Source organism: Trichosurus vulpecula, assembly GCF_011100635.1.
Source record: "Trichosurus vulpecula isolate mTriVul1 chromosome X unlocalized genomic scaffold, mTriVul1.pri SUPER_X_unloc_1, whole genome shotgun sequence".
NCBI classification, from domain to species: Eukaryota; Metazoa; Chordata; class Mammalia; order Diprotodontia; family Phalangeridae; genus Trichosurus; species Trichosurus vulpecula.
In genome coordinates this window covers 3,113,509-3,135,347 of record NW_023494377.1, presented here as the reverse complement: position 1 = coordinate 3,135,347, position 21,839 = coordinate 3,113,509, and the positions used below count along the sequence as shown (strand labels likewise).

The following is a 21,839-nucleotide window of genomic DNA, read 5'->3' as shown; positions in this document are numbered from 1 at the left end:
GGCGCGCAGTCGCAGTGCAGTCTGCGGTATGCACCAACGATGACAGCTGGAGAATGGAGTGGAGGCCTTGGAGCGGCGCCGGAGGCGATGGATGGGTCGGCGAGAGGGCTCAGGCTTCGGGGGACACACTCCGAAGCCCTGGGGAGAAGCGGGGTGAGTGGTGCGGGGTAAGTTGGGGGGGGGGATCAAGCGGGCACCCCTGGCTGGGCTGGGAGCTTGGCCGGCCGGCCGGCCAGGTCTCTCAGCTCAGAGGGACGGGCTCGCGGCCAGGGGAGGTGAGGGGAGATGTCCCCAGGGGCCACTTAGGGACGTTGTCCAAGTTAGGAGAGCCCGAATCAGTGCGCCCAGGGGCGGACCCTGCGGGTCTGGGCGCTGCCTAAGAACTGACACAGGCCCCGCTGTGACGTCATGTTGAGGCCGCGTCGCTATGGACTCGTTCTTGCCCCGCCCCAACGCGGTGACGTCACAATGTGGCCTTTCCACCTGAGTCTCTGTGGACGTTTTGTTGAGCAAGGTACCATGGCAACTGAAGTCTGAAGTTTTACGTTCATAGGTTGAGTGGCCAACCTCATCCTTTTACAGATGGGGAAACTGAGGCTCAGGGAGGGGAAGTGACTTGGCCCAGGTTACACATAGGATCCTAGATCTAGAGCTGAGAGGGACCTCAGAGATCAATTAGACAAACCAAACTGAGGCCCAGGGAGGGGAAGTGACCAGCCCAAGATAACCCATAAGACCACACATCTAGAGCTGGACAGGCCCGCAGAGTCCATTGTACCCAGTCCCCTCATTTTACAGAGGAGGAAAGTGAGTCTCATAGAGGGGAAGTGTCTTATTCAAGGTCACACAGAAGAACAAAGGTTTTGAATTGAAGGCCATAATCTAACCCTGCTGGTTTTCCAAAGAAGGAAAATTGAAGCGCAAGAAGGTGATCAGACTTGCCCCAGGTTGTATAAATAGTAAGTGGCAGAGCCATGAATTGAACCCAGGTCTTCCAAATCCAGCACTCTTCATCCCCAGAACTCCTGCTGGGGACTGCCCTCTCCATGACCCCACCAGTGGTTGCCTGCCTCAGTCTCCCACTACATCTGGGCCTGGTTCCAGCTATACTGCATTCCCTGGACATCTTCCCAGTCTCCATGCCTCCCTTCTGCCCTCCAACTCATACTATCTCCTTTCCAGTTCTGGAACCATAATAAATCAGCTGTCATTGCTCCTACAATGCACGTGTCAATTTACTCTGCAGTGGCACCATTCACCATTCCTGTAACTTTTCAAACCAAAAGATCCCTTCCTGGCCACCACTCATATGTATTGTTTGCCTTTTAGAATGTAAGCTCCTTGAAGTCTGGGGATTCCCTCTACCAGTGCAAATAGCCAATGCAATCTGCAGCTTCATAGGACAGTAGATTTAAATCTGGAAAGGAATCTCAGAGGCCATCTAGTCTAACTCATTCATTTTACAGATGTGGCATTTAAAAAGTTCAAAAGACATAATTACTGGGCCGCTTAATCATTTTATTAATAATGCCAGAATTTTTCATAAAAGGCCAGTGGCACTCTGGAATGCCAAAGGCAATCATGGTGGCTGGTACTTGGCTTATATGCCCTTGGAAGAGGGGTGTTCCTGAAGGTGGTAATCAACTCTGATTGGTTAACAGTTAATGAGAGCATGAATATTACAATTAGAGGCTGAGAGTGACATCATATCAAAGAGGGATTATCCCTATACCCAGACCACCCCCAGCCTTGGGCTGGATTTTGTCCCTACCCAAACCTGCGGGATTAGCACAAATGGCTCCCCCAGATGGGTGGGGTCTGAACAAGATTATTAAGAAAGTTAATCCAATCTCATTATCAGCAGTGTCCTTCAGACACTGAACTTTTGAAATGAGAACTTTAGGAAAAGGGGGCAACTCTGGATCTCTCCAAATCATTGGTTATTAATAATCATTTCTCTCACAGATGTGGAAACTGAGGCCCAGGGAGAGGACGTGACTTTCTCCAAATAGCAGAACCAGCATTCAATTTCTGGTCCTTTGACTCCAAATTCTCTATTCTTTGACCAAACCATAGCTCCTTGATTATGGTTTTAGCGACTTGCTTGGGGTACTTAGAAGTGATTTGCCCAGAGTCACATAGCCACAGTGGGGGAACCCAGGACACTATGGTTTTGCCTAAGAGCAGAAGAGCTTCTGTGAGCTTCTGAGAGTGATAAAAGTTTCTTTGTGTTTAGAAGGCTGGTTTAAATTAATGATTTATAATCCTTGCATTAAGTCAGTCTTGTGACTTACCATGTTTTCCAAAGCTTATTGGAGATAGCAAAACCAGAGATTTTTCCAAATAATAGACCTGGTTCTTGGCTGCCCTACAGCATACTCACATGCTTTTGCCCCTAGCAAACCACATTTTAAACTATTTTAGAATTTTTGTAAGTATATGCATGGTCATGTGGGAGAGAAAGACATTAGCAACTAAGCAGGATCAATAAAGGCCTCACATAAGAGGTGGTATTTGAGCTCAACCCAAGAAACTAGGGATTCTGTGAGGAGGAAGTGAAGGAGGGGATGCCTTCCAAGCCCTGCCTGGACAGTGGGATGGCAGATGGAATGGCCTTTGTGAGAAACAGCAAGAAGGCCAGTTTAATTGGAAAAGAGAGTGAGTGAAGGGGATGTAGAATGTATAAGAAGCCTGGAGCTGGGGCTAGGTGGACAGATTTGCCTAGGGTCCACCTAAGGGACAGGGTGTGGCTTGGTGGTACTAAAGTAGGATCTCTGGGCATATTCCATCTTCATAGCTTGGGCTTTGAGCTGATAGTAAGGAACAACTGGAAAACAGCCCTATAGAGTAAAGTGCTTATTTGTGCTCCGTTCACAGATGGGCAGTATGTTTTGTTAGTCCATTTAGAATGTTGGGCTGTCTAAATTCTGGATCCTTTAAACCAAACTTTTCCTCTGTAAACTACAAAGTGTGTGAGAGAAATGATCATGAATAACCATTGATTTGGGGAGATTCAGATTTGCCCTTTTCTTTATCCTCATTTCAAGACGGCCCTGAAGGTTGAGCTAACTTTCTCCTCTACCCAGACCCCACCCAGGTGAGGGAAGCCATTGTGTTCTACTCTGGTTTGGGTGGGGATAAATTCTTCTAATAGATTGCCCAAGGCTGGAGGCAACTTAGAAGTAACTGACATAATCAAAGTTCAGGTCCAACCCCTTGTTGTAATATTCATTCTCTCATTAATTGTTAGCCAATCAGAGTTGATTGCCACCCTCAGGAACACCTTTCTTTCAATGGGCACATAAGCCCTGAGCCCCTGCCTTGATTGTCTTTGGTTTAAGAGAGAGACCAAAAGACCATCCTTTTTATTAATAAACATGCTGGCATTATTAATAAAATGATTAGATTTCCCAGAAATTATGTCTCTTGAACTTTTTAAACGGCACATGTGTCACTTGGGAAATGCCAATCGATAAATATTTATTGGGTACCTACTATGCACTAAGTTCTGGGGATCCAAAAAGAGGCAAAAGACAGCTCCTTCCCCCAAGGAGCTTACAAGCTAATGGTGGTGGGGGGGGGAGACAACATGCAAACAAATATATACAAAGCAAGCTATATACAGGATCAATAAGAAATAATCAACAGATGGGAGGCATTGGAATTATAAAGGGTTGGGGATGGCTTCCTGTAAAAGATGGAATTTTAGTTGGTTCTTAAAGAAACCGGAGTGGGGGGGGGGTCAGCAGGCATAAATGAGGAGGGAGAGCATTCCAGGCATGGGGGGTGGATGGGGGTGGACAGAGCCAGAGAAAATGTCCAGAGCCTAGAGATGGAGGCCGATGTTGCTGGATCAAATAGTACATGGCAGAGACTAAAGTCTAAGAAGACCGGAAAGGTAGGAGGGGGCTAGGTAGCAAAGGGCTTTGAATGCCAAACAGAGGCAAAGAGAGGGAATAGGAAGCCATTGACTTAAGAAAATCTAGAGGATGGATCAAAGTAGAGGAGACCTGAGGCAGGCAGACCCACTCACAGGCTATATTTACCTCCCAAGAAGTCCAGACTAAACCCAAAGGACATTGGCTTGGACTGTCTCACTTTGTCTGACCTTTGCTTCCTCATAGTCACCACCTTTATTATTTTTATCTGCAGCCTGGAGCCCTAGGCATAATTAGCTTTCAGCAAACTGGGTACCTTCTGTGCCTCTGATGATAATTGCATGTAAATACAAGACTAGGTATTAGGGCTCCAGTGATCCTTGTCCTGCTTCAGGTTTGTTGTCCAGCACTGGTGGTAATTCTTTTTCACTTGCTGCTTTCTAATGTGTAATAACTATTATGTCTTAGCCCCCACCTCAGTATTATTCCCATTGCCTTATTTTTTCATTCATTCATTGATTTATTTATTTTGAGATTGGGTCTCCTCCTCTCTCCCAACCTGGAAGTCCAGAGGCCATGATCTGCATGCAGGGCAGCTTTGACCAGCTCCATATCTGACCTGGGCTGGTTCACCCTTCCTTAGGCAGCCTGGTGGTCCCCGACCCCAGGGGGTTCACCATGTAGGTGCTTGATTGGATCCCCAATCAATTTTTGCCCTACTGCAGGTCAGAACTTCAGAGCTCCAGTGATTCAGCAGCTCCAGCCTTCCAAGGAGCAGCAAGGATGTGTGCCCTCCCACAGTGAGCCTCCCATTACCTCTTGGTGAAAATGGGAAGGAATATGGTATTAGGATATCTTACCCTCAATCACAATGCAGTCACTTAGCTATATCTAAGGTCAACTGACAAGAGTAAAAAATTGCCAAGAGTAAACACTTTTCCATAACCACCACTGAATATTTTAATTAAAAAATTTGTTATAGTATTGACTTGAAGGTAATCGACAAACACGAGCATTTCCATACGCACAGAAGAATAGAAAAAGGATTGTACATGAAACCACGAATCTGAATTATATAATGCTTGAATTTTTAAAAAAATATGCAATAAAGTCAAAAGTTCCAAAGTTGTCCTGCTTATTTGTGTCTCCTCTAGTCAGGTCAACAACCTCCTTTAAGCAAAATTATTCCTCTGTGTACTAGAACATGTGTCACTTGGGAAATGCCAACCAATTGATATTTATTAGGTGCCTACTATGTGCTAGGAACTGTGCTAAGTACTAGAGATAAAAAAAGGGAAAATATGTCTCTTCAACATCCTTTTGTTCTCTGTTCATTGAAAAAAAGTTACAATGACCTTGGTTTTTTCCCTTTTCACTTTTTTCTCATCACTTTATAGCTTTTCTTCCTCTCAAATTCCCCCCTTATAAAACCACCACCACCACCATCACCCTCCCTTGTAACAATTATAGGCAACCAAAATAAATCCGTACATTGGCTGTGTTCAAAAATGTATATCTAAGGCTGTCTCTTGGTACCTCCCTCCCCTACCTCTGGGTCAGGTGGTGAGTAGTATGCTTCATCATGGATTGGCCCAAGGGAATTGTGGTTGGTCATTACATTGCCTTTCAAATTTCCCTATTAGTGTCCTTTCTTCCTCTCTTTGATCTCTTGAGTGATAAACCTAGTGGTGGTTATGCTGGCTCAAAGTGTGTGGCTTTGGAGCATGGTTCCAAATTGCTTTCCAGAATGGCTGGACTGATTCACAACTCCACCAACAGTGTATTAGTGTGTTTATTTTCCCACAACCCGTCCAACATTTGTTATTTTCTTTTGTTATCTTTGCTAATCTGTTGAGTGTGAGGTAGAATTTCAGAGCTACTCTAATTTGCTTTTCCCCTATTATTAGGGACTTGGAGCATTTAAAAAATTATAGTTGTTGATGGGTTGGATATCTTTATTTGAAAACAACTTGTTCATATTTGACCCGTTTTCAATTGGGGAACGGCTCTTGGTGTTATAAATTTGTATCTGTTCCTTATATAGCTTGGAAATGAGACCTTTATCAAGGAAACATGCTTCACGGCTTTTTCCTCCAGTTTAAATAACCCAGTTTCAGTTAAAGAAATTGAACAAGGCATAAATGAATTTCTGTAGCATGCCTTATTTGTTGATCTATTTTGTCTTTTTGTTGATGAAAGTGTTTAGATGTGTAAAATTTCCCTTCCCTACTGCTTCAGCTGCATCCCTAAAGTTTGGTGTATTGTCTCATTGTTGTAATTTTCTTTGATTAAATTATCTCTCGTTACTATGTTTTGCTAATTCTTTCTGTTTAAATTTCTTAGTTTAAGATCGATTTAAAATCCCGCAAATCCCCAACCTTTATGGCATAGTACTTTTAATGAGTTGTGGCTAGTATAGGGTACATTTAATATTTCTGCTGTCCTCCGTTTGAAATTTTTCTGCCCTAGTTCATGATCAGTTTTTGTAAAGTTTCCGTGTACAGCTGAGAAATAGGTATTCTCCTTTCAGTTCAAATTTAGTAATTGTTATAGATCTATCATTATACATTTCTAAAATTCTATTCAGGTCCTTTACTACTTTTGCCTTTTTTTTTTATTGTTAGATATATCTAGGTACAAAAGGGCTCCATTGAGGTCCCCAGACCTTATACTTTTGCTGCTTATTTCCACCTGTAATTTGAGTAACTTTTCCTTCAAGTATTTAGATACTGTGCCATTGGTGCATATATATTAAGTTCTGACATTTTTCGGTTGTTTATGTTGCCTTTAAGAATAGTCATTTTACTCTTGTCTGTTTTCACTGTTGCCTCATCTAAGATCATGATGGCTACTCCTGCTTTTTTGAGTTTGCCTGAGACATAAATTCTATTGTTGGGTTATGCTCTCCTGTTTTGCCCTGCTCTTCTGTTTTGTGGATGAGTTCATCCCATTCGTAGTCACGGTTATGATTGTTAATTTTGTATTTGCCTGTGATGCATAAAAAGTTTGGAGACATAGTTTCTGGGTAATTAATCATTTTATTAATAATGCTAGCATATTATTAATAAAAGGATGGTCATTTGGCCATCTCTCAGACCAAAGACAAACTATGGAACCCACTCAACTCTTATGTGCCCTTGGAAGAGTGGGTGTTCCCGAGGGTGGAAATCATCCTGACTGGTTAACAAGTAATGAGAAAGAATGAATATTATAATGAGAAGTTGACCTATTCTTTTTCTTTTGAAATAGTATTTTATTTTTTTCAATTACATGTAATGATCGTTTGCAACCTTAAGTTTTTACAAGATTTTGAATCCTAAATTTTTCTCCCTCCTTCCTTTCCCCTCTTCCCAAGACAACAAGCAATCTGATATAGGTCATTCATGTACAATCATGTTAAACATATTTCCACATTAGTCATGTTATGAAAGAAGAGTCGGAAGAAAACAGAAAAACCATGAGAAAGAAAAAACAACAAAAAGGGCAAATAGTGTGCTTTGATCTGCATTTAGACTCTATAGTTCTTTCTCTGGATATGGATAGCATTTTCATCATGAGTCTTTTGGAATTGTCTTAGATCATTGTATTTCTGAGAGGAGCTAAGTCTATCATAGCTGATTGTCGAACAATGTTGCTGTTACTATGTACTATGTACTATGGTTCTGCTCACTTCACTCAGTAACAGTTCATGTTAAGTCTTTTCCAGGTTTTTCTGCTCATCATTTCTTATAGCACAATAGTATTCCATTACATTCATATACCACCACTTGTTCAGCCATTCCCCAATTGATGGGCATCCCCTCAATTTCCAATTCTTTGCCACCACATAAAGAGCTGCTATAAATGTTTTTTGTACATGTGGGTCCTTTTCCCTTTTTTATGATCTCTTTGGGATACAGACCGAGTAATGGTGTTGCTGGATCAAAGGGTATGCACACTTTTATAGCTCTTTGGGCATAGTTCCAAATTGCTCTCCAGAATGGTTGCATCAGTTCACAACTCTGAGGTACACTATTCTAATGAGGGTCTGGGGGAGTGGGTGACTTTGATCATATCATTTACTTCCAAATCACCCCCAGGCTTGGGCAGTCTAATCAAAGAATTTATCCCCAGCCAAACCTGAGCAGAACACAGTGGACTTCCCCACCCACGCTGGGTCTGAACTGGATTCAGGAGAAAGCCAATCTGATCTTATTATCAGCAATGTCCTTCACGTGCTGCCTTGGGCCGGTAGAGAATAAGACTTCAGAGAGGGAAAAATCTCCAATATTAAGAATTAGTTATTTAATAATCATTTCAGCCCCTATCCCATCCATTTTGTACTTCTCTTTGTCCTCAAAGAGCAAGAAGGGTGTGATCAGCTCAGGGATCTAGAATTTATTATTAATATACACCAAAGAAAAATAATAAATTTGTTAAATTTATTTTTTGTGTTTATTCACCTTCATTTCCAAATGTATCTCCTTCCCATTCTTCTACCCAAAGTTATCCTTTATAACAATAAAAAAATAAGGGGGAAAAAGCATTTCAGCAAAACAAACCAATACATCTACTGAATTTGACAGGATAGTCATCTGTATCCTTAGTTTCTCACCTCTGCAAAGAAGGATAATTATTTGCCTCTTTAAAAAAGTCCTAAACTTAATCAACACCAAATGAGATGATCATTTCCATATCTAATGCGAGAGAAAGGGGACCATCCATGAAGCCCGAATCTGTATTATGACCAACTTAATTTTCTCTTTAGGCATATAATACTTTCAATATGTTATCTCCAAAGTTGTCTTGCTTTCTATTTCCAAATCATCTTCATTCTGTTCTGTTGCTTTTCTTCCTGAAAAAGAAATTATTCTGAACCTAAACACCAGAAACTGAATATTTCTTACACACAACAGAAAACAAAAAGATCCTACATGAAACTGAATCTTCATTTTATATTGCTTACTTTAAAAATTATAATAAATTCTACATGAGACTGAATCTTCATACTACTTGCTTTAAAAATTATAATAAATTCTACATGCTATTTTCAAAACTTTTCTACTTGTCATTGCTTCTTCCTGATTTTCTTTCTTTTCTATCTGTGAATTTTAACAATATTATAATGTTCTTTTTTTATATCACTGTCACTAACCCCTCTTCCCCCAACAGTCCTCTTCCCCAATGAAAAACCAAGAGGAAGAGAGGGGAAAATTCCCTCATAGCAAGTAAGCATAATCAAGCAAAACTAATCCATACTGTGTCTGTGTCCAAAAATGTTTTTCTCTTTCAGCACTTTATGTCCATCACCTCTCTGTCAGGAAGTGGCTACCATGTTGCATCAGGGGTCCTCTGGAGACATGGTTGGTATGACCTGCTATCATCCCATATCCCTCCTGCCTTTTGTGACTAAACCCCTTGAGAAGGCTGTATAGAATAATGTGCCTCCACTTCTCTCACTCCCTTCTTAACTCTCTACAATCTGGCTTATGAGTTCATCATTCAATCCAAAGTTATCAATTATCTCTTAATCGCCCAATCCAATGGCCTTTTCTCAGTGCTCTTGAGCTCTGTGGCAAGGTCAATCTTCATCTTCTCCATAACATTCTTTTCTCTCTGGGTTTTCAGGACACTGCTCTCTCTTAGTGGCCCTCCTGCATATCTGACTGCTCCTCAGTATTCTTTGCTGGACCGTCATCCAGGGCATGACCACTATCCAAGGAAATCCTCCATGGCTCTGTACTACTTCACTTGGTGATCTGGTCAGTTCCCGTGGATTCAATTACTGTCTGTATGCTGATGATTCTCACATCTACCTGTCCTACCTTAACCTCTCTGATGACCTCCAGTCTCTCATTCAGCTGCCATATTAGACATCTCAAACTGGATGTCCTATGTCTTAAACTTAACATGTCCAAAGCTAGGTGGCGCTGCACTGCCTAGAGTCCCTAGCCCAGACTCAGGAAGACTTATCCTTAAATCTGGCCCTATACTACCTGTATGACTCCTGGCAAGTCACTTAATCCTGTTTGCCTCAGTTTCCTCATCTGTAAAAATGAGCTGGAAAGTGAAATGGCAAAGCATTTCAGTATCTTTACCCAAAAAAAAAAAAAACCAAAACAACCCCAAATGGGTTCACAAAAAGTCGGACAGGACTGAAATGACTCAACAGCAAAAAAAAACAAAACTAGACTCATTATCTTTTCCCCCTAAAACTCCTCCCTTCCAAACTTCCCTATTCCTGTTCAGGGCACCACCATCTAGTCCCCCAGGCTCACAACCTAGGAGTCATCCTGAACTCTTTTCTGTCTCCCTCTCCATATCCAATCTGTTGCCAAGGCTTGTCTTTCACCTTTGTAGCATCCTTCTCTTATCTGATACTGCCACCACTCTGGTGCAGGCCTTCATCACTTTGTGCTTGTACTATTACAGTGACCTGTGGGTAGGCCTGACTGCTTCAAGTCTCTCCCCACTCCAGTCCATCTTCCATTCAGCCATCACAGTGGTTTTCCTAAAACACAGGCCTGACCATGTCACCCCCCTCACCGCCAAAGACTCCAGTGGCTCCCTGTTATCTGATCAGATATGGTATTCAAAGCCCCCTCTGATCCTCACTTATCTTTCCAGTCTTCTTCCAGCATGATCTGCCCCTTCTTTCATGTATTCTTCTATCCAGGGACACTGGCCTTTTACTGTTCCTTGGCAGGACATTTCAATCCCCACCTGCACATTTTTCACAAATTGTTCCCCATGCCTGGAATGCTCTCTTTCCTCATCTGTACCTCTGGGTTTCCCTCAAGTCTCAGCTAAAATCCCACCTTCTGAAATAAGCTTTTTCTGATTCTCTTTAATTCTAGTGCTTTCCTTATTTATGTTGTATATATGTTGTTCATACACAATTGCTTGAAGTTGGCTCTCCCCTTAGGTTGGGAGTGCCTTAAAGGTAACGATTATCTTATTGACTTTTTTTGTATCCCCAGTGCTTAGTGCAGTAACTGGAACATAGCAGGTGCTTAATAAATGTTTATTGACTGATTGACCTTTTCTTATTCCCCGTCTCTAAGTTCACTACTATCCTTTCCCTCGCAATTTCTTCTTCCCCTAAATTGAAGGAAAGAAAAATAAAGCTCTTGTATGAAATATGCATAAATAAATAAATAAATCCTTACATTCTCAATGTCTCAAAATGTATATCTTATTCTGCACCTTAAGAGTTCATCACCTCGCTCGGGAGGTAGGTAGTATGTTTCATTACTGGACCTTTGGAATCTTAGTGGGTCATTACATTGATCAGACTTCGTTATTAGTCTTAAAAAATATTTTTGTTACAATGTTGTTTTTACATAAAGGTCCTTCTGGTTCTACTCCCCTTGCTTTGCATCACTCCATATAAGTCTTCCCATGTTTCTCTGAAGCTGCCCTTTCATAATTTCTTTCAGTGCAATCATATTCCATTACATTTGTATACTATGATTTGTTTATCCATCCCTCAGTTGATTGATACCTTAATTTCTAATTCTTTGCTGTGACAGAAAGCCATTATAAATATTTGTATACCTATAAGTTCTTTACCTCTTTATTTTTGGAGGGTATAGGATTAGTAGTGGTATTGCTGGGCCAAAGAGTTTGAATGCTTTGGTGATGCTCTGGGTCTCATTCCAAACTGCTTTCTAGAATGGCTGGGAATCCTTGGTATCACCAACAGTCCACTAGTGTACTTAACCCATAGCCCCTCTGATATTTGTCGTTTTCTTGTCACCTTTGCCACTTTGACAGGTGTGTGGTGGGACCTAGAGTTGTTTTCATTTGCACTTCTCTGGTGATTTGAAGCATTTTTTACATGTGATTATAGATTTCTTCCCGTGAAAACTGCCTCTTTATATCTTTTCACTAAATGGATATTTGGAAATATTGTGGAATAGCTCTTGTCCTTAGGTGTTTGAATTAGTTCTTCATATACCTTGTCAGAGGAATGTGCTACAAAGACTTTCCCCCAGTTGCCTGTTTCTTTCTGATTTTTGAACTGCGTTAATTTTGTTTGCATAAAACGTTTTCAATGTTATATAATTGAAATTGTTGTGTTCTTAACCTGGATCTCTAGCTTCAGGTCTTCAGTAACATGGTTAGGCCCTATGTGACCTGGCACCTCTGGCTTCTACTTCCTTTGGTGTGTGGCATGTCTATGCTCAATGTGCTGGCAGCCTTCTGTGTCTTCAGTCTTTGTCCTACAGCTGGATGTCCCTGATCAGGGCAAAGGGTGATCTTCCTCCACTCTGGGGTTTTCTTGATCCTGAGGTTGGTACTCCATGGTGTTGTCCCCTTTGTGATGCTCTTGCTGGTTTCTTGTCTGTTCCACCTGTTTACCTGCTGGCCTTGCTGGCAAGACTTCTCTTCTAGTATCCATACCTTCTGGCTTGGGTTTTATGTCCTCCTGGGATGGACAAAGGAATTTACTGAAGCTTGTCTTTCAATTTCTTAGTTACTGTGCAGTCTGATCCTCTTTTTAGGTCATTGCTGTAATAAAAGTAGGAGAGTATAGCTTCAGTCTGACTTACCATATTTGCCATACACTTCATTGGAGTTCTCTCATCCCCAACCTGGTTGGTGATATGCATCACACCCAGCCTTTTCTTTCTGTGCTGCTGTTTTGACTAAACAGCATGATTAGTTGTCTGATTTCAAGGTGATGATTGAAATCGGAAAGGCTTTTGAACCTTCAGTGAAATGTTCTGGTTACTGTATTTTCCTGGCCTTCCAACAGCTGCAGTATGAGCTGGATGTTCCATCCCCATGGCTTCACACCTGTAGTTTTATATTGTAAGTCAGTGGAAAAAGAGGGTTCTTAGGTATGAATTTTCATTTTGCACCCAACTTCTATTATATATCTGGAGAGGTTTCTAAAATGGAAAAAGTATACTCTGGCTAATTTGATCTTACTAGGAGATAGGAAAAAAAAACATGTCAACCAGAATTTAAAAATTTTTTTAATGATAGCTTTTGGTTTTACATTTTCATGTTACAACATTTACATTTATAAAATGTTTTTACATTTCACCTTCTAAATTTTCCCTATATTTCTCTTCCTTCTCCATTCCAATCAGTCAGTAAACAAAGGGGGGATTGGGAAAGGCTTCCTGTAGAAGGGGAGATTTTAGCAGGGACTTGAAGGAGGCCAGGGAAGCCAAGGAGGTGGAGGTGACGCGGGGGAACGAACATTCCAAGCATGAGGGAGGGCTAGGAAAAATTTGGAGTCATGACGTTCATTCCGTAATTTAGGGGTGGGCCTATCTTAGACTGTGCATTCAGGTTCAGCATTGAAATGAAAGGAGGCATTTGTAAGTCATTGACCAGTCCACGGAAGGAAGTTTATTTAGTCCTAACTTAGCAAAGATAGGTAACCAGGATTCAGTGGTTCTTAGTTCCTATAAATGAGGCCCACTCATCTCCCTGGAGAAACTTGTGTGCTTGGCAGAACAGGGGGAGGCAACTCTCCCATTTTCAGATATCTTCCAGGTCCAAAGGTCATCTCACCTCTTGGGTGGACCTTTGATGCCCCTAGGTGACCAAGAAACTTTATCAACCCAGTCCAAGGTCAACAGGAAGCTGCATTTTGAGGAGGCACACCATGAGTCTTGCTTTACCCTCAGGCCTGAAGAGGAAGAAAACCAATCAACCAAGCAGATCAGTACATTGAAAAACTGAAACTCTATGCACCTTAGTAATGGAGTAGGGAGCAGGGGAGGAATGTCCTCTGAGGGTTACAATAAGTTCTTATCAAATACCAGTTATGCCCTAGGCACTGTGCTAAGCACTAGAGCTAGACAAAGAACAAAACAGCCTATGATTATTTCTATTTTAAATATTTTCCAAAATGAATAACTTACTAGGAGAAGTTTGGATGCTCTTAGAGTCCAGTTGTTCACTTTGGTATTTCAGTCATTTCTTTGGTGTGTGTATTTTCCCAACTCATGCAGATCAGAACCCTTCTATAACTCAGGTTGCTAGTGTTTCAAGAGTTCCTTTGACCAAAAATTCATCACCCCTTTGGCCTGCCTGGTAATGGGCCTCCCTGCATTGAGCAAGGCTGGTCTGGCCACTGCCAGGCAGGATTTATCTCCAGGCCTCACCTCAAAACCTTTCCAGCTTTTTAGGAGTAGGTATAGCTTATATTTTGCTGGCCTAGCCTCCCACAGTGTAGGGTCAACACTGTGCCTCAGTGAGGCCTTGGAGCAGGGCTCTAGTAGATAAAAATACAGGAACTGAAACACAGTTCCTTTTCTTTTTTTCTTTTCCTTTCTTTTTTTGCAGCTATACAAACAAAAAACACTATATAAAAAGTTTTAAATTAAGGTATGAGATGGTATGCATAGGTTGTGAGTCCTATAGGTTAGATCGTAGAGCCATTGAGGCAAATCTTTGAATCTGCACTGCCCCTCCGCAAAAGCTGAAAGCATTATATTTCTCCCCAAATATTCTTGTCAAACAATGAAAAGGTCTTGGTGTGATGCTAATTCCGTGGCAGTAATAGGAATTGCCAGTTTCATGTCTATTATCCCAGAAAAATGGCCCAATTCAGAGAGGCTCATTTTCCTTTTGACTCCAGGGTGATGATTTGTTTTTTGTCTGTCCACAGGCACTCTTGAATTGTCTAGTAAGTTCCAAAGGGTTTCTAATTTGTGTTGATGGCCTGATCGCACCATTAAAATTACAGATTATTGAGGTAATTCCAGGCCTGGGGGACAAGGGCAGGACAAGAAGGAAATAGCTGGTAGGCTCATTTAGGGTGTTGAATACATGAGAGTAAAATCAGGCTGGAAAGGTAGATTGGAGCCAGATTGTGGAAGCTCTTATATCCCAAACTATGGCGTTTGTAACTGATTCGAGAAAGTATAGTCTTAAGGAAACCCTAGAAGTTGTTGAATAGGGTGGCAATGTGATCAGACCTCACCTTAGGGAGATCATTATGGAAGCCATTTGAAAGACGTATTGGAAGGACCAGAGAGGCCAGGAGGCCAGTTAGAAGGCAATGACCATACACCAGGTTAGAGATAGGGAGGATGGGAATAGAGTGGTGAAGTCAATAGACATTTATTCAATGCTCACTATATGTCAAGCTTTGTGCTAAGCCCTGGGAATAAGAAGAAAGGCAAAACTGTCCCAGCATTCCAGGAGCTCATGTTCTAAGGGGGAGACATGTAGACAACTGTGTACATGCAGTATAGATACAGGGTAAACTGGAGATATTTTCTGAGGGAAAGTACCAGGAGAGGCTTCTGGTACTCCAAGATAACAGTAGGTAACAACTGTGGGAATCTTGATCGTTGGTAAATATGGATTGAATGAACCTAAAGGGAAGAGAGGTTACCAAGTGATGGTGGTAGGGGGAGAGTCTGTAAGCAGCACTGGGGACTACCCATTGTGACCAGTGAATGGCATATAAGTGCCACTGGTACTGGCAAGGGTCGCCAGGGATTTCACTCAAGGTCAGGAGGGAGCCAGAGCTCAGTGAGAGCCAGATGAGGCGGGAAATTAAATGGTTTAAGATGGAGTAGGCATTCCAGAGAGCACAATGGAAGGAATGGGTAGGTCTGGGGTGGGACATTTAAGGAGGAGTGTTGAGGGTGTTGGGATTATGGGAGCAGGATATGGATGATCATCCAGAGAGTGTCATGAAAGCTTAGAGAAGGGAGTATCAAGAACGAGAGAATAGTCAACAGTGTCAAATGCTACAGCAAGATTGAGAAGGATGAGGACTGAGAAAAGGCCGTCAGATCTGGAAACTGAGACTTCAGGTAACTCTGGAGAGGGCACTTTAAGTTGAGTGATGAGGCTGGTAGGAAGCCAGATTGAAGAGTAAAAGAAGAGGAAGAGTAATCAACAAGTGTAAATAGCTTTTTCTAGGAGCTTAGCTGGCTTAAGACCATGAGAGTGGCAGGTGAGAGTGTTTGAATAATGGGGGAGACCTGGCTGTGTTTGTAGGCAGCAGGGAAGGAGCGAGTCAATAGAAAGAGATTTGAAGACCAGAGAGGGAGGGGGGATAGGAGTTTACAATGTAGTTGTAATTGTGTTTATTCCCACCATTTTGCATAGAACTATTTCTAAAATATATTCCAAACTTACTTCCTTTCTTTTGTAAACAGAAGATAAGGAACACACTACAGTTCTCCCTTCCACATCACAACTTTCCCCCATCATGGTTTCAATATGTTGTGGGTCGTCATGAGAAATTAAATGGGAATTTTTTGGGAGTTTTGCAGAAACCACAGATGACACGCAAAGGCCAGTAGATGATGCAGTACAGTATTGTACAGTACAACATATTTTATCTTTTGATACCATAATAATGCAGACTTCCTCTCTGGTACAAAGGGAGGGCCAAAACATTTTCCATAGAAATCCAGATTGTGGGGCACTAACTCCATAACTCCCATGATGTGGAAGGGATAACTGTGTAGCTTTTTTGATGATATCATTCTCATCAACTATTCTTACACCATGTTATAACAGTGTTTCTCTCAGATGTTATTTGTTCTCACTGGCTCCAGACTGCTCTGCTTTGGGGGTTCCTGTGTTATCTTTTTATAGTTTTTCCTCTTCCCTCCAGGTCGACTGTCACTTCTCTATCAGCAAACTTCTATATCAGCAAACTTGAACACCCTACCTACTTCTTTTCTGTTGTGGTCTTGGAGACCAGACCACTGGACTTGTTCAGTTCTTGTAAGCTATGACTCTTGTAAGCACAGACTCAGAGGGTGGTGGGCCTCTCCTCTTAGGAGTTTGTGAGTCTAGTGCCTGTGCTTTCTGACTTCTATTTTAGGTTATCAGTCATATGTTTTGCTTATTTCCTGCTTCCTGACTGTATCCTGGGTAACTGAAATATTACTTTAGCATGGTAAAATCCTTGAGGATAGGTATCATATTTTTGGCTTTTTTTTAGATCCCAGTGGCAAACCCAATAAATACTTGACAATCAATTGACTGAGACCTTAGGCCCTCCAAGCTCCTAAGAATTACAACATACACCTATCTTGCTTGATTTTTTGTTTGTGATTTTAAACTGTCTTGGTTCAGCTGTGCTTGAGTCTGAAGAGCTAAGTCCTAGCAGTGAGCTCCATCCTCAGAGACAGGAATAGTTAGGGTCCCATCCCTGAAACCAATTCACCTTTGATGCATCAACCCACCTCACTGCTCATCACCCAGGTTCATGCCTGGGAGCACTTTACTTCCTATTAATAATCCATCATGGAGGCATGTGGCCAGATTATGTATGACTCCCATTCCAGGTAACTCAGGGGTATATGGGCCATACCACTTCTTGACCTCTGAGAATCTAAGCTATAAGGAATACAGCACTTAAGATTTGAAAGCTTTCCTGTTCCCAGTGAGCAATATTTGTCACAGCTGTTGTTTCTGCTGGGGGAGAAGGACCAGGGAACAGATCCACAGATGGCAGAATGGGATGTAGCCCTCTCTTGGGAAGTGAGGAAAGGGGTCTGCCGATAACTGCAGTCACAGCTGGGCAAAAGTGACTGTTCCAAATTCTACAGTTGAGACCTTAATCTAATAGATGTGCCCTGGCTAAAGATACAGCAAAAGGCTGGGAAATCATAACTAGAAGGAACAAGGAGTCTATTGTATTCATTCACTGTCCCTTAGTTACTTGACATAGAATCAGGAGACTTGAGTTAGAATCTCCTGTCAGATACTTCTTAGCTGTGTAACCCTGGGTAAAATACTTTACTTTGTAGAGACTCAGTTTCCTCATCTGTGCAATGGGAACAATAACCATTCATATCCTGCTGACCTTACACAGTGGTTGTAAGGAACAGGTTGCGAATTTTGGAGCTATGTGACTAGGAGTGGTTGTTTTGTATTACTGGTCTGTTCTCAAGACTGATTATTTCTGACATTAAGAAGGCCTGACTCTAACGTGCACAGACGGTGTTAGCATATGAAAACATTTGCTAAGCTTAGTTCCCTGGCAAAAGCCAATATCTATAAGACTGAAGACTCTTTCATTGGAATTCAGACATATTTAATACAAATTTTACTCCGAAAACCCTTGTTTCCTGAGGTTCTGTGTATAGTATTTTGTCTAATCATACTTATGCAAATATAACTTTAGGACCCAATTTAGGATTGGAGGATCCTCAATCTAGAAGGGACCATAGGGGCCATGGAGTCCAGTCCCCTCACTTTCAGAGGAGGAAACTGAGGCCCAGTGTAGGGAAGTGACTTGCCCAGGGTCACACAGCTAGTAAATGCCTAAGGTAGGATTTGAACCCCAGATCTTAACAATTTCAAGTCTGGCACTACTGTGTCAAAAAAACATTACCTACAATTAAAAAAAACACTTTTCAGTTTATACCTAAACATACTTATATGATTCCAGCCATTATTCTAAGCAATTCAACCTGCTCGAGTTTAAGCTAATATTTTAATCTCTTACTTTATCCAAGCCAAAGCAAGCCTTGACAGAACCCATGCACAAAAGCAGAAATCCAAACACATCTCTCTCTTATTTTTACAAATTAATAAGCTTCTTAAATGTCAGCCTGTTCAGGTTTGACTATCAGCATCTAACAAAGGTAAATCTTGATTATTCCATGGACTTCCAGTCCATGTACCATTAATCCCTAAAAGCAATGATCTGCAAGATACAAAAAGAACAAGAAACGCTCATTAATTCAGCAACCCAACATTCGGTAACAATACCAATTTTTGTTTAGGCCCCAAATTTTCCAGTGATTAGATATACATTTTCTATGCGTAGACCAAGAAGGAACCACAAACCAAACTGCAAAACATTTAATTGGGACAGAAGAGTAAACCAAATGACAGGGGAAACAGCAAGAGAATCCTTCTCGGAATCAGAGTTTTAGAGGTAGAAGGGACCTCCACAACCATGTAGTGTTGCTGTTTAATGGCCATCTGGCTTCTGTTTGCATACCTCTGGAGGCAGCCTTGCCTACTTCTAGTAGTTTTGTTAAGGTTTTCTTTGTTTTTAAGATATAAAACTTATTTTATTTTAGTTTTTTTTTTCAATTAACAAGCATTTGTTTATTTTGTTCCTCCCTCTCACCTCCTAGCCATTGGAAAAACAGAAAGAACAAAACCCTTGTAATAAATAAATTTGCAAAGTCAAGTAAAACAAATTCCCACGTTGGTATGACTCGTTCTTTGTCTTGGGTTCATCACCTCTTCTTGTTCAGGTGGTGAGTACCATGGTTTATTACTGGGCTTCTGAAATTGTGGTTGGCTACTGCCCTGATCAGAGTTCTGAAGCATTTCGAGGTTTTCCTTTGACTTTACCATGTTATTGTTATAGAGATTGTTCTCCTGGTTCTGCTCATTTCACTCTGCATCATTTCATACAAATAAATCTTCCCAAGTTTGTCTGAAACCATCCTTTTGTCATCTTGTATGGGCCGATTGTTGTGTTCGTTCTTCATTCTCGAAGAGTACCATGACATCAGGGAAATGATGACATGACTTGCAGTTGACTTTGATTTGAGTGAGGGAGGGCTATGCAAGGTCACCAGCTTCACTTTCTCCTCCAGAGCCATCTGGATCCAGGATGGCCCAGGATGTACTAGGAGATCCTGGCCCTTTCAGGCTAAGGTCTTTTCAGGTTCTCACTTTGAGTGGGGTAATATCCATTCAGTGAATAGGCCTCTTGAAGAAGTTAATCAAGGGATGGCCCCTTTTATCAAAAACTCAAAAAAAATATATCAAACTGAGAAGGGAAGTCCCTCTGGGTTCCTGCCCAAAAGAGAAGCAGTTACTATTTACTATTTATATTCACTTTGTGGTAGGAGGGCAGGGACCTATTGTCCAATCTATGGGCTAATAGTATTGCTAGGAAGTTGTTGTCATCATCATCATTGTTATTTTTAAACTGATATCTAGCCTAAAATTGCCTCTGCACTTTTTACCCCTTCTTCCTTGTATTGCCCTGTGGGGCCAAGAAGAACAAGCCTAATTCCTCTTCCATATGATGGCCTTCAAATGTTTAAAGCCAATCTCACAGGTTCCCATTTTCTTACTCCCACACCCCTCCAATCTCTTTTTCTCCAGGCTAAATATTCCTAGTTCTTCCAACTGGTCCTCAAATGGTGGGGACTCAAGACTCTTCACCATCCTGGTTGCTTTCCCCACGTTGCTGTCTCATCCTGAGCTTCTCTCAGTGCCTGGAGCCTTTCTTGCCTTGGAACATCCAACCACCTCTGTGAGCTCCTCAACGTGGAACATAACTTTGTAAGGTCTGTCTCCTTCCCCCATTGATGAGTTCCTCTGGGACCCTCCATTTTGTGGAGGGACCGAGGCCTTTCCCCTGGTTTCTCTCCAGCTAATCGGTGTCTTTCCAATATTGTGACATCCCATACTGAGCGTGCTACTCTGGAGATAGTCTGACCAGGGAGAGGAAGAAAACTATTGTCTTCTTTACTTTTTTCTGTAGACTTGATCCCTTTTGCTCTCATTTGTTCACATAAGTTCAGTTGATCACTCTCACATCTATATACCTAGCTCTAATATCTCCCTTGAATTGTAGTCCTGCCTCACCTGCCTGCTGGGCATCTCTGTGGAGCTATCCCATTGGCATCTCAAATCCAAAATATCCAAGTGGAACTCTTCCTAAAACTGCCTCTTCTCCAAACCTCCCTATTTTTCTTGAGGTTGCTATCATCCTTTCAGTCACCCAGATTCCCAAGCTCTTAGTCGTCCATGATTCTTCTCTTTCTCTCACCCTCTGTGCTCGATCGGTCGCCGAGACTTGTCAGTTCTACCTGCACAAAATCTCTCTACTCACACAGCCACTTACTACTTCAGGCCTGCATCACATCTCTCACCTAGACTGTTGCAATAAACTCTTAATTGCTGTCCTTGAGTTGGTTTTTTTTAAATAAAGGAAGGGTCTGGGAGGGAGAAGACACAATAGCAACAACAGTGATGAAAAGGAAGAAAGAAAGAAAACAGAGTCATTATAATATCTAAAAACTGAAGATGAACAGGAGGTTAAGAAAAGCTGGTCTCCTAACCATGTTCCTGGCTCTTGGACTTCCAAACCATTCCGTCTCATCCTGAGCTTCCCTCAGTGCCTGGAGCCTTTCTTGCCTTGGAACATCCAACCACCTCTGTGACCTACTCAATGTGGAACATAACTTTGTAAGGTCTGCCTCCTTCCCCCACTGAGGTCCTCTTGGACCCTGCATTTTGTGGAGGGAGCTGGGCCTTCCTTCATTCCCTTCTTAGACTTGTTCCTCTCTTCTAGTCTTCCAAACCATGACCCCCAGTGGATATCTTTCCCTTCCTTTCCAATCCCCCTATTCTCAGCTCCCTGTTATGGGTTGAATATAACCTCGACACAGACATTTTTGTCTTTATATATCCAGCTTTTAACTTGTTTGCCAAGTTAAGAAGAATAACCAAAAACTGAGTCTTTGTGGTTCCAGTATCTCCCCTCTCCAAGCCCTCTTCTATACCATTGGTCTCCAAACTTTTGCTTTTGTACCCCATCAGTAAAAAATTTTTGAGTATGCCCCCATATATTTACTTATTTATGAATTATATACAGGTACAGCTGTCCTAATAGTTATAAATGTTACGTGACACAAAATAGAAATGAAAAAGGATGAGATGAAGATGAAATCACATTTTTTTTGTCCTAGAATCAATAGGTAGTCACTGGGGTTTATGAAGCAGGACAGGTGACATGGTCTGGGCTGTGCAGTAATATTAATTTCACAGCTGAGTGGAAGTGGGGAGAGATTTGAGGCGGGGAGACTAACCATCAGCCTATTGCAGTAGGCCAAGTGTAAGGTTATAAGGCCCTACCCCAGATAGGTGGCAGCATCAGAGGAGAGAAGGGGGCATAGAAGAGAGAAGTCTTGGAGGTAAAAAGGCAAGATTTGGCAACCAACTGGATATGAAGAGTGGGGACGTGGGGAATTAAGGAGGACACTGAGGTTGCATATGGGGGGG

General features: G+C 41.8%; 1 protein-coding gene across 1 annotated transcript in view; it reads left to right on the top strand.

Annotated features, from left to right (window-relative positions):
• Positions 1-14: 14 nt before the first annotated feature.
• ATG4A (autophagy related 4A cysteine peptidase) overlaps positions 15-21,839 on the top strand; it is a 38,163-nt gene continuing 16,338 nt past the window's right edge. Inside the window, exon 1 of the mRNA XM_036740421.1 lies at positions 15-153. Within this exon, the coding sequence (XP_036596316.1) occupies positions 54-153 (100 nt within the window). The 5' untranslated portion in view covers positions 15-53. The remainder of the gene's footprint in view (positions 154-21,839) is intronic.